At 41.0% G+C, this 13,250-nt stretch overlaps 1 protein-coding gene across 1 annotated transcript in view; it reads left to right on the top strand.

Annotated features, from left to right (window-relative positions):
* Positions 1-13,188, top strand: part of LOC145204611 (uncharacterized) — a 57,209-nt gene extending 44,021 nt beyond the window's left edge. Inside the window, exons 17-28 of the mRNA XM_080077204.1 lie at positions 6,643-6,784; positions 9,122-9,176; positions 9,288-9,729; positions 9,873-10,010; positions 10,130-10,213; positions 10,341-10,456; positions 10,528-10,663; positions 10,937-11,107; positions 11,346-11,488; positions 11,617-11,732; positions 11,845-11,967; positions 12,165-13,188. Coding sequence (XP_079933330.1) covers positions 6,643-6,784; positions 9,122-9,176; positions 9,288-9,729; positions 9,873-10,010; positions 10,130-10,213; positions 10,341-10,456; positions 10,528-10,663; positions 10,937-11,107; positions 11,346-11,488; positions 11,617-11,732; positions 11,845-11,967; positions 12,165-12,303 — 1,805 coding nt within the window. The 3' untranslated portion in view covers positions 12,304-13,188. The remainder of the gene's footprint in view (positions 1-6,642; positions 6,785-9,121; positions 9,177-9,287; positions 9,730-9,872; positions 10,011-10,129; positions 10,214-10,340; positions 10,457-10,527; positions 10,664-10,936; positions 11,108-11,345; positions 11,489-11,616; positions 11,733-11,844; positions 11,968-12,164) is intronic.
* Positions 13,189-13,250: the final 62 nt, after the last annotated feature.

Raw genomic sequence — 13,250 nt, 5'->3', positions numbered from 1 at the left:
TGTATTATGTAGGTTGTGGAATTATGCAGGACATTTTGTGTTTGCTAAAGAATGTCGTCTGTGTTAACAAGATCCGGACGAGACGAGAAGTCATTTGGTTTGACGTTACCCAGATGAGACTCAGCAAAAAGCGAATGGCGTCAAGTGGTCTTATGTCAGGCGCCACACACTGACAGGGTGTGAGTGTTCGCAGCTAGCTTTATGTTTTTCCATCCTGGGAGGCGGCATGCTTTAAGCTCTGAACATAAAAATGCGGCCATAGCGTTTCCGTCAACTCCAAGCAAAAGTATGTTCAGTTATTATTCAAGTTACATAGCACAGCTTCTCAAGAACGGTATTTTTCTAAAAAATACGTGTATTTAAGCTTAATAGTTGTTAAGAAAGTTTCAGCTTGCTATTAACTTTTGTGGGGTTAGTAAAAATTTTGAAAAATATTACTCTATTGTTCACGAGTTTGTGGCTAATATTTAACGACGGGCTTTGGCGCCCTGAAAGGTCATAATATTTGCTCCCAAATTTTAAAAGTTTTACAGTTAAGCTCCGAACCTAAGACCGTCAAATATGAGTAGCACATCGTGTAGGTTAATATTTGCAAAAAGTATATTAAGAATTGCCAGTCCATTCATTCTAAATATTTAATAAAAATGTCATTATAATGAGATTAAGAAAAACGTGGTTTTAAAATATATGCATCAATCAATCTAAAGTAACTACAATGACAATGCAAATTCTGGAAACGCTTTACGATAAAGTTGTATGCATGCTATTTATGTGCACATCATTTCGAACCATTTAGTTTCATAGGAAGTCGATCATCAGTAGGTGTTAATTATAAACGCGTGGTCCATTATCTCTGAATTGCCATTCTTGTTTCGCGGTATATATAATCCATTTCAAATGGGTTCATTTGGACATTAATGTCAAAGTACAGAAAACTAGGTAAAAAACTGCAGAAGCATTGTACTACGGTGTTAAGAAAGTAAGATTTTTAGTGCACTATAGTATTTGTGTATATTGGCAAACAATGGTACATTTTAAGTCGATTTTAAAATACGTTATTATAACAAAAGGCGTATAATAGTTGCAGCTACGCCCTGTAGATGGTTTTGACCTTTTAAGTTACTCAAGAATGAAAAAAAACGTTGCGGCCTAATTCACCAGGGAATATGCCCAACTGCGGTTTGAATTGTGACGTAAATGCAGGGTTCAGCATCCTACAAGCAGTGTAGAGTTATTTGCATAGTAGTGCATTGATGTGGTCGCAAGTTACCAGGGTAGCGAAGTCTTACTAATCGCTCTTGTCCCGTAATGACATGTTACAAACGAGGGCTGTAAAACCACTGCTGACGCCACACTTGCATTGCGGATTAGCAAACGTCGAAAACACGTGGTTATGGCGCCCTTTGTACTGGTCATAATCGTAAAAGACCAAGCAGGCAAAACTCTGTGTTCCGTTACAATTGAATAGCCGTTGGACGAATTTAGTAGCAGCTGAGAGATTTCAAACAGAAGACCATTATATGGCATGAAAAAAAGTATACAGAATACAGTGTAGATATGAATGCTGTACTATGAATGCTGTTTTGGGTTCTCAAAAATCTGTGTTAAGGTTTTCAAGTGAGCTGAGTTGACCTTTAGTTTTCCGTTGATATATGTCAAAGGTATAGAGAAACATGTTGCGTGATAACAACATTCGTGCGAAGGGTAATTACACGCTTTAGGTCTTGTCTATGTTTGTGGCGTGGGGCGCTTCGCGATTATACGGTGAATAAAATTGTCAAAATTGAACGTTTGAACATCTGGGTTGCCAAGAGAGGCTGCTGCGAGGTTAAAACCGCTGTCGATCGCCTAATTCCGTTGTAACAAACATCCTGTCTGTTGAACCCTCACTGATAGAAAGATATAGTCGAGATGCAGAATGTTATACTGTCAGCAATTCGATGGGCACTGTGTTTTAGAACTATGAAAGCCATAGCGTTGTGTTTGTTAAGTTGCTTTTTCTTTATGCGTGATAGCTTTTCTCTTTAGAACGCGGGAGGATTGATTGGAACTAAAATTGTTGTAAAGCTTACGTATATAGTGAATACCATTTGTTGGTCATGTGAAGTGATAATAATGACACGTGCACAAAAAAACTAGATATAGAAGTTCTCTGGCAGTTTTGTTTTTGATACTCAACATGGTTAAGCATTGGAAGGCCGAAAAACAAATCGTTTATACCTGAAATAAGGCCAAAAAACTTTCAAATATTCACGCGTTCAGTTGTCTATATTTAGGTCTCAAATGAACCTGAGGTATCCCGCGCTCACCGATCATAAATACCCACCTATACCATCAGCCTCGGATTACTGGGTTCGGCTGTTTAGGGCGCAACTTCGGCGTTTATAAGGTGCGCCGTCACGATACTGTGAGCCCAAATGCAGGTGAAAAGGCCAAAAGTTTGACGTCAAGCCTTGTTGCCCCCTTGCTCTTCCCCAACCTGCCACCACCACCGCACAATGTTGGTTTAATTCGCGCTCCGGTGTCATTAACGTCAAGTGGCGATCTCCTTAAAAGGTCACGCTGTTTTCCGACATGTTGTAACTAGCAGATAACTCGGCGCAAAAAAGACGCCAGATTATCTCCTTTTTTCTGTGTCGAAGCCCTGCATCCGCTGCCACCAGTTTTATTGCAGCAAGTTAACAAGCTTGACGTTTTGCTGATTGCCTACTGACGCCGTCTTCCACTGTTTTGGTTTGTTTGTTGTCTGTAGGTTCTAGGAGTGTCCAGACGACCGCTGCAGTTCGCTACAGAACGAATTTTGGCAAGACTTTATTGTGTACTGACTAGATTAGACGGGGGAACGTGTAGCAATTAGGATACATTAGATTCGCAAACTATGTACGTTCGGTAAAATTGTCAGAAGGTTTATGAAACGATCTAAAAAGAAGTTTTTGGTCTTCAGTTTGCGCCCCGTGTGTAGCACGTTTGAATAGATGTCGTGACAAAGTCGTACTTGGTTCGCGTTTGCAATCACGTTTAGCAGTTTGGTGGCATTTGTGAAGAGGGACAGGTGCGTTCAACAAGCAATATTGTCTAACGAGCTTTTAACGACTGCTAAATGTTAGTAAACGTTCGTTGTGATATCTCATGCTCAGATAAGTTTTTGTGGTGAACAATTTTTATCTGTTCACTTGTTTACATCAAACAACACGAAAGAGGTAATCTTATATTGCGCCCGGGTAATTGCGAACAATTTGCGCAGGTCTTTGATGCCTCCAAGCACCTGTGGGTCTTACAGCATAGGTCGGAAAGTCCAATAAACGCACAAGAAACCAAATCGTATTAGAAAATCGCGTCGTTAGTGTTCAAGCAATTTTACGACGCCTTTTATTTCAAAAGAGCACGCGGAAATTCTAGAATCGATCATAATTTCGCCTGACCGGTGGGCGCTTTGTATTTCTAACCCGGATTTCGCCGACTGACCGGTGATTTGGCGATCGTCCACTGATTGTCCGGCACCGCTTTACGACCGCAGAGCGAGCTACGAGTTAAATTGCTTGAACATAAGTCGAAAGTGGACGCTTGTTGTGTGTGCCGCAGTTTGGCCAACGGCTCGGTCTTTGATGTCGGATTTATCGGAAGCTGAGATCGACTCTGGCAGCCTTGCACCGCGGCGGGTTGCTGTTCGAACAAAGGCGACTGACAGATGTCGTCCTGACGTTGTTTAAGCCCCTACGCGCGTGGCTTTTATGTGATTACGCATGTTTTCAGGGTATTACAATCACGTGGTTGGGTAATCTCAGCATGCAAGATGGCCTGCCTGCAGATAAAGTTTTGCGAATGCCAACAAGCAGTGCCTCGGTTGGCTTGAGAGATAGCGCTGTTTATGTGTAACTTGAGTTGCAGAAGGTTTTCATTTCGATTATTAAAAGTGTCAGTACAGTGTTTGAAAGTAAAGGTACGGAATAATTTCATTTTCTTGACCGTTTGTTTTACGCTTCGAACCGGAAATCCGCGTTAAATAAACAAACAAGGTCAAGACGTTAATCTGTCCCAGTTCCGTTGATCAATGTAAAGTAGGAAGAACTGTGGCAGTAAGGTGTGAGTTCATTCTCACACTTTAAACAATGGTTTTACTTTCCACACCTGTACATACAAATATGTAGAAACCAGCGCAGTGGGCGGTTTCATCACCACTCATTAAAACCAATTAGCCCACGTGTATGGGCTACCATGACAAAAGTGCGCCCAGCGGAGCTTTGTGGCAAATCGAATCTAGTCTCAATGGTGATCGCGTGGCGTCCATTGATAGGCAGTCGTCTGGCGCGCCGTTCCCAGTTTAGGCGGGAAAGTGCACATTCCCATCATATATTTCCCACAGTATGTGAGGAAATGCCGCGCCTGTCGCCAGGTAGAAGGAATTGGCATGACATAATGCACTGTTCAGTTCATTGGTGCGTGATCTTTGATGGTTTGTAGTGTTAGCTGCCAGGTGTTTTAGGCTTTCGTTTGTTGTTGTAGCTAGGGACAGTATGTGACTGCGGAAACTTGCCGCCTGAAATGATATTGATATATTTGTAGACTCAGCAAGGAGGCAATTACAGACAGTAAGCGGAAGCGAGAGTGTAGTTCCTGGGAAAGTTTGAAAGTAGTTCCTGCAGCTTTCTCCTTAGCAAGTGAAACGGGATTCATATCTTCACAGGATTTTCCCAATTGTGTTCTAGCAACAAACAGGAAAATCCAAGTTTAGTGTTTAAAATCTTCGACGTAGGTTTCCCCCGACTTGTAATTCTGACAATGTATATTTGTTATTTCAAAGACCAGACTACAAACGAATTAAAGTTAGGCAGATTAAACAGTATATGGACGCAAATTGGGACATCTTTTAAGTATATTTACTCTTACAGGATTTTTCTCAGCTTCTTGTCTTGTGGTACATTTAAATAAACAGAAGCTTTATCTGACTTTACCAAAGCTTCAGTTCGTCAACCCAAGCAGCCTCTACAATCTTTTGCGTCTGTTTTTTGGTGTCCAGTTTCCCAACCTGTCTCGGAATTTCAGCTTATCCGGGACCGCAGATTTAGTGCCGCCGCCAAGAGACCCAGCGACTAAATCCCTAAAATTCCGGCGCCAATCCATCACGCGCGACCGGAAGCAAGCGCTTTGGAACACCGGGATTGTGACGTAGGCATGAGGATTACAGAGCCGGTGGAACGTGGTCCTAGCCACCAGGAAAATTCAGATTACATCATACTTAATATAATGCCGAGTGATACAAAAGGTACATGACTTAACTATCAAAGTGTTTAGTTGTGAGTCTCGTGTCAAAAATTTTGCAATTCAATAGATCATATCTTTGGATTGCAAACTTCTGAAAAACTATTATTTCGTAATATAGTCAAATAAATCTAAGCAATCTTAAAAACCTTTTAGCTTAATAAATGCGACTTAACAAATACATTGTCTCAGTAACAACACACCTTCTTTCAACAATGTTTCGATCACTTGTTTTGACAGCAGTTGATAAAAACACACATTTTGCCGCGTTCCAATAAAACTAGGACTCCCACTGGTTTTATGCAAACAAACAGTGGTGGCAATTTTAATCCCAGGTCAGACTTACCTCCTGAAATAACGAAATCGCGTGACAACTATAAGTAAAGGCCAACAGCTGACTGGTGACCCCGCCTTTCCCTTGTTGCTGTTGATTGACGCCACATTTTTGCTTAACATTCAATTTCCTCTCTTATGACAACATCCTCTTTGCGTCTTACATCTGTCCCTGCCTAAGCGGGTTTTGATTGACAGTTCAGCATCGTGTGGTCAACAATACTAGAAGGCTAGTTTCTGTTCTGTGGCCGAAGCGGGGGACAATAGACCTATTGCGGTTCAAGAACGGTTCCGTGTTATTTTTGAGGTGCTGGGAGTTTGAGGCTGGGCTTACACCCACGGGCCAGTTCGGAAGAAAGACTTCTTAAATATGATTCGATCGGGCTCACGGCCACTTGTTTGTCTTCAGCAAAAACATTGTTCCATATCCAGAGTCAATATTTGATTTGCTGGAGTGCACGAGTTTTTGTTTCCATTTTTCGTCTCCGCTTTCTCTCTATCCATGATCAAACATGTGAAGTCAGTTGAAAATTATAACTGCTCTAGGTACCACAAAAAGGTCATTATCCAAAATTATTGATAAAAAAACGTCCCTAAAAATGCAGTAAACAAATATTACCTGAAAGAAACATTGAGCTATAAGGAAGCAAAATCACATCATAGACAGGGTACAAGTCGTTTCCTTAAAACCTAATTGGCTTATCACATCAAAGGACGCCGCGTACGTATTTACTGACCACAACGGATGGGTTAGTCACGGTTGTCCGGAAGAAAACTTAAAACACCGTTTTCTCTTTCGCTCGCATTTGCGGCTACGTCAACAGGTCGGCCCAACAAAACATGGCTTAATTGAAATTCGCTGTACAGCCGCAACGTTACGTCTATTTCTGCTGTAATGATGACAAACATTAAACGTACTGCTATTTGTGTGCGTTTGTGAACAAGTAATGGTATATGTGGTTGTTATTTATACTTGACGGTTTATATTTAAATGTAAATAACATACGGTTCAAGTATAAATTGATTAATATTTTGTGTTTTTATTTTCAGTTCGTTCCCAGCTCCATGGCGCCACCAAGCCACAAACCAACATTTCCCCGATGACGTCATCACTTCATTTCGCCAACGGAATTTCGACCAACACAAGTCAAGTTATGACGAAAGACACCCTTCTTATGTCGTCACAAAACAGGTACCTTATCAGACAGATAAAAATCTTTCAAACGCCGTAACACAGAACGAGACAGGAATAAACTGTTTGGGTTTGAATTTTCCATGTCGTGACCTTTACGTTTCCTTATGGGATAAAAAGGTTACATCAGGTCACTTTTTTACTGGCACTGTTACTAGTGTCAACTATGGTTTACATTCAAACTGCAGCAGGAGCGATGAGTTTTATCCCTAAAAGAGGAAAGGTTCCATTCGTTTTATGGCAGTCGCGTGTATTTACCGTATTTTGTAACTGATCCAGAGCGTCGATGTTAAATGGGTGTGTGGGTTACAGGCGGGAAGCTATTTATAAATATCAACTATCAGTGAAAGCGAGCCGATCCAATGTGTTGCCGTGTAACTTGACCTGATGATACAGCGATGCGAGGGAAGACTGTTCAAACTGTTTGGCACATCGTTGAGATAGGAAATTTTTCGTCTGTGCGTAAGATGTTGTTGCCCGTGGTAGCACTGTCCGCGTAGAGTGTAATAGTTGTTTTTGGGAGTAAAGGTCAGTGGAGTTTTTTGTTTGCACGGATGCAATTCGTGGAAACAGTTCTGTGTCATGAAACAGATTAGTTCGGTGAAATGGCCGTCAAAGAAGGTTAGATTTGTGCTGTTTTGCCAAGCATTGTATCACATTTTTAGCACTTTGAATATAGTACCTGATATGTATGAAGTTATAAAGCCCAAATTTCCCCAAAACGCCCAAATTTTGTTATTAACAGACAGTAGTCACAGAAACAGGTTAGACACTGCGGGAATTCTTGGGAACCAGTTGGGCCAACTTGTCATCAACAAGTGGTTTGCTATGATGTGTGACATGACGTAAGTTTTCGACAGATCACATTGAAAGGCGACATTTACACGCCTTTAGTTGTCGGGAGATAGGCCAAGCAGAGGAAATGTCGTTCAAAATGTCATAGCAATAGCACAAAGCGAGGTCTGGCTGCTTGTTTACGAAACAGTTGCACAGAAGCTTTCTTTCAGTTTATATTCGCTCGTTTGTATTAGTTGGAACAAAATATTTTTCAGTTTACATCAATGTTGTAAATATTCGTTTAGTCCGTTAGCTATACAATATAAATGCGTTCATCTTGTTTTTATCACCTTTAAATCGGAAGTGATTAGTTTGTACCATATATACTTGTAAGTGGTTAGCATTGTCAGGCATTCATGCTAAACAAGAAATAACAGCTCGAGTCTGCAAAGTGAAAAAAAAAAGTCGCTACTTTTTTAAGCTGTTTGTTAAGTTTTAGGTTTAAAAATAATTCACCCACTAAAAAGCAATTATGTAGTGTTTAAATTCCCAGGTTGCCTTGTAAATCATATAAAGCAATACTCAGCAACAACCTTTTTCGCGCTTTCCCGTTTGTGACGTACCGCAACAGCCGCGCGATGGTGACGTCACTAGAGAAAGTAAATGTCCGACGTTGGTGACAAAGCGTTAATTGTTAGCACTTAATCTGTTTTGTGGCGTAACGGAATGCTTTTGTTTTTTCCATACCTGATGTTACGTGAATAGTCACAACTGCGTATGTTAACTATTGGATTGCTTGTGGTTAACTAAACGATTTCATATGTTCAAATGCAGGCATTTTAGAAAAGGCAGAACTGATGTAATAAGACGTTACTGAATTTGAATGCAACATGATCTATAGTTGACAGGCTCTGTGTTAGTCCTCGAAAGGTTAACATCGGTAAGCTATACATATACAGTCGCATGTATATTACATTCTAAGTTTCAGTTTTGAGATCAGTGCATATTGATAAAGATCTGGACGCGTATAGCTGGAGATTTTTTTCTTGGTATCGGGAATTTTTTAAACACACGTAGGCGTTGTAGTACGTCACAGAACGTTTCTTTCACCGAAGCATCTATCTGAGCAGTGTAGATGTCGTCTGTATTTTAACGTGTTGCGTAATTACGACGAATAGGTTCTACGTAGGAGCGTGTAGAAATATTGCTGAATTGACATGTGCAATATGCTATGACCTGATGTTTGGACTGTGTGCTCAGCTTATAATACTTCACTGTGTATTTGTTGGTTAGAGAGGCACAACGATGAAGCAGGCGCTGTTACGAATGTAAGTGTACGACTCAGGAAGGTAGCTTACAACGCTATACTGTACCGTGACCGGAAAGTAAAAGGCGCACAACGCTTTATCGCAAATAATGAAAATCATACGATTTTTAAATTTTTGCTCAACAAAGGGTTTTGTGATCTGTGGCAGTAACAATTTCTTTTTAGTTGAAAAAAAAACTGAAAAAAATCAAGTTTTGACAGATCATTTTTTAATTTAAAGTTTTGTGTTTTAGGTTGGAAGATCAGGCAAGGCAGCGTGAAAATGTGGGACTTATTCAACCTGGATCGGTAAGTACCTAACAAGTAGATGTTAGATTGCTACAATAAAAGTTATGTTTGCTTGTAGCCATTCCTTGTCATATGCTTGTCGTATTTAAACGTGTGTTATGTTGTTTTTAGGGACACGGTCACATCTCCATGGATACAGTGGTCACAGATGGCTACCCCGAGCAATTTAAACATGTGCCGCAAAACGGATGGGCCAATCAGGCCGGCTACAACGCTCAGATGCAGGGTCACGAAAATGGACAAAGATCTCCGTGGGTTTACAATGGAGACAATTCAAGTCCCATAGCAACGACACCGAACACCAGAAGTCCCGTTGTGTCTTCTTTGGGACCTTCTTTGACTCCTCCAGCACTTGGATCGGGAGGAGTGTCTCCCTCCGGAACACGGAGCTTGACTGGAAGCAACGACTCCTTGCTGTCAGATGGGAGTGCCTCAGGGAGGCATCCTCACCCCGCTTATCAGCAGCAACAGCGTTACGGACAATCAAACCCTCCGCTTCCACCAAAAGATTCGTCCAGGCATTCTGGTAGCAGCATTAGAAGCACTTCAACAGGTTTGAAAAAAAAAGTTTTACCATCTTCATGCAATAAACTGTTGGTTTTGTAACTGTGTATGTGATGTGTAGCTATAGTGGACATTCTTACATGCTGTTACCTTCAGTAAAGATTTTTTGCTAACAGAGTATTTTTACTGCAGCTGGCAGTGGTTATTTGGGCGGTACTTCCCAAACTTCCCCGCATTCGGCTGGATCACCAGTCTCCTCGACCGGACACTACCCGTTCGCTCATCCAGCAAACAAACGGGAAAGTCAGCTTTCGGCGTACGACAGACAACGTAAGCTGCTGCTAACATACACTCTCAAGTGCTGCCAATATTTAATACCCTAAATTTTAATACAGCCTAGAAATAGGATTGCGCATTCAGTATTTAAATTAATACATTCATTTGAATAGTTCCACACGGACATCATATGTCGTCAGACGATGGAGGCTTGAGCAGTCCAACATCCGGAAGAACTAGTTCATCGTCCATATCTGGTAAATGATACTGAACATTTCCTTACGTAACAATTTTTACATGCGACTATTTTTCCAGTTTTAACAATTTCAGAGACGACTTTTGACCTCTCGAGCTATAGTTAACAAATTATGTACTTTCTGACAGACATTGAAAAACTTACGCACGACATGGCACACGCTGGTCTAAACGGAAATTCACCTCCTAAGTTTATCAAGGACACAACCTCCTACTGGTATAAGCCCGACATTACCCGTGATCAGGTTAGTTCATTTGCAAACACATCTTCTGTTGTCTCCTGACAGCTTAATGCAATTTACTTCTATGTTTTTAGGCTCTTGCAATGTTGAGAGATAGAGCTGCTGGAAGTTTTGTGGTTCGTGATAGCAGATGTTACCCAGGTGCATTTGGACTTGCACTGAAGGTTCATGAAGTTCCGCAAGCAGTCATTGAAAACGCAAAGCCAGGAAGTAAGAAATTGCATTTTTTATTAGCAGGGCTGATTTTGTGCAGACATCATTATGATTTTTTACAAGTTTGTTACTTAAAGTTGAAGCATAAATTTTAAACTGTTTTAAATTCCTTAAGCAATTGTATATGATCGTTGGTATACATATAGATTAATGCTAAAATGACCATAAATTATATGTTGGTTGCATACAACACGAATTATTCTACCACAAATGATATTTTGCTGCGAAACCACCGCCCAACCGCTTAACCATTGTATTGTTACGTCACAGCTGACATGAACAATGAGCTCGTTCGACATTTCCTGATCGAACCAAGTTCACGAGGTGTCAAGTTGAAGGGATGTGCAAACGAACCAGTTTTTGGAAGTCTTTCGGCCCTTATCTATCAACACTCCATCACTCCGTTGGCTCTGCCATGCAAGTTGACTATTCCCAGCGAAAGTAGGTGTAATTAGTTGTTTTGCAACGTTGTCGAAAATTCAACAGTTGAAACTACTTCTTAAATATTGTAAAATATGTGTCTTTTTTAACGAGATTCTTTTAGATCAAGGTAAAGCTTAATTACTTGCTTGTTGTTTTCTATTATTCAAAAAATATTTAAAAAGCAAATTCGTATTGCGTGTTTTTGGCATTTCTGTACTGCATGATGGCCGTCAATTTTAATTACACGATTTTGTAGATATGGAGGTCAAATCAAGGCCAGGCTCTGTTCGCAGCAGTCAGGAAATCTCAAACTCGGCTGCTGATTTGTTGCGTCAAGGAGCTGCGTGTAACGTTCTCTATCTTGGATCAGCTGACACGGAATCGCTGACCGGACCAGAGGTGAGAAACTGACCGGAACTGCTACTTCTTGAATTTAATGGATAACGGCTAACAATGGCGTTTTTTGCATATTGCAAACTATTGGAGGTTTTCTGACAAAGTCATCTGACATTTGTTTTTGCTTTTAGGCAATTGAACGGGCCATGCGAGAAGTAACGCAAAACGTTGGTCAAGCGGTCAAGACTTCTGTCGTCCACTTCAAAGTATCAGCACAGGGAATAACATTGACCGACAATGCCAGAAAGTAAGTATAACATAGATTAAGGTTTTCAAGTATAACATAGATTAAAGGCTTAGTTCTTTAAACTAAAGTATCGCGTTTCTTTCGTTTACTCCTAACACCTAACTTTTTCTAGAATATTCTTCCGACGTCATTACCCCACTTCCACTCTGACCCATTGCGGGATCGACCCTAGCGCTAGAGAGCCACACAACAGGAGGTGGGACGCAACTGCACACAGAGGACCCCATAATGCTAGGTAAGGTGTTCGATAAGTTTCCAGTCATAACAGAAAAGATAATTATCTCATACTTTAGCCGAACTATGGAATATTTCGCACGGTGGATCACTGTGTCAAAAACAATGCACTGCAAACTATTACTTTTTTAATGTCAATTCCGGCTCTAAAACCGCACATGGCCTGTACCAAGTAAAAGCATGTTGTATTTTGTCCAGGGTGTTCGGTTTCGTTGCAAAGAAAACTGGCACCGCGGAAAACAGCTGTCACCTGTTTGCTGAAATTGACATGGACCAACCAGCCCCAGCAATCGTGAACTTCATCAACAAAATCTTGCTTAGTGGAAGCCACAGCTAAACAACACCTATGTACATTCTGCATGTTGTGAATATCGCACATTGCCCCATGGCCCATATGACGCCACCTGGAACCAAGAGAGTGCCGCGCCGAGAGTGGACCACGGCAAAAGGTGGACTCCGTCATTGTGCATATGTTACGTCACAGAGTATAGCGTTGTTACGTCATGAGAGCTTTGCGAAGCTGCTGACACAGATCGTTACATGACACTTACGGGGTGTTAACAAAAAGCCCTTTTTAATCTCTTAAAATTTCATGATGTAAAAAACAATATAATAGTCGCCAACAAAATTTTACAGTGTCTCGAAATACAGAACCACCACCCCTCATTTGTTAGCATCACTGCCCGATGACGTCATCTTGATCTATTGCTGATGGTGACGTCATCACACACAATAACGATTACAGTATTAGTGGCGCTCGTATTCGCTTTGTGTTGCGTCTTTTTATTCGTGATCTCGCTTCGTGAATGAAATAATACGTCACAATTGCGTCATTGTATTGTAACAATGGGTGGTACACGATTTTATTCTTCCGTGCAACATAAGTTGCGTCGAAATCGCTCCAAATGTGCTATTTATTTGTTATTACGGTTAAAGTGCTTTAAAACAGACCCTCACTTACAAACCAGCCATTGTTAACTACTTACGTGAACCACTAGGTGTCGGTAGAGACAAGTGTCAGCTTTTGACTCGCGGTTTGGTTTAAAAATTTTGCGCGTTTTTATTTGTCCGTTGTTCTGTTTTCGCTGTTAACCTCTCCTCTTTCTTTCACCAGTTCCTGCGATTGAGGTGTTCGTGTTGTTTCTATCGGTACATAACGTGTCGCCTCTGTATTGTATTTTCGCGCGTGCTCTTTACGTAATAAATCGAAAATTAACGCCGATTGATACATTTCTATGTGTGAAAAGCATGGTATTTCGGGGTAGGCCCTTTTGTCTGAACAGT

The sequence above is a fragment of the Phallusia mammillata genome, chromosome 8 (genome assembly GCF_965637545.1).
Source record: "Phallusia mammillata chromosome 8, kaPhaMamm4.hap1.1, whole genome shotgun sequence".
NCBI lineage: Eukaryota > Metazoa > Chordata > Ascidiacea > Phlebobranchia > Ascidiidae > Phallusia > Phallusia mammillata.
The sequence above is the reverse complement of the archived record's forward strand: the minus strand, read 5'-3'. Positions and strand labels throughout refer to the sequence as shown.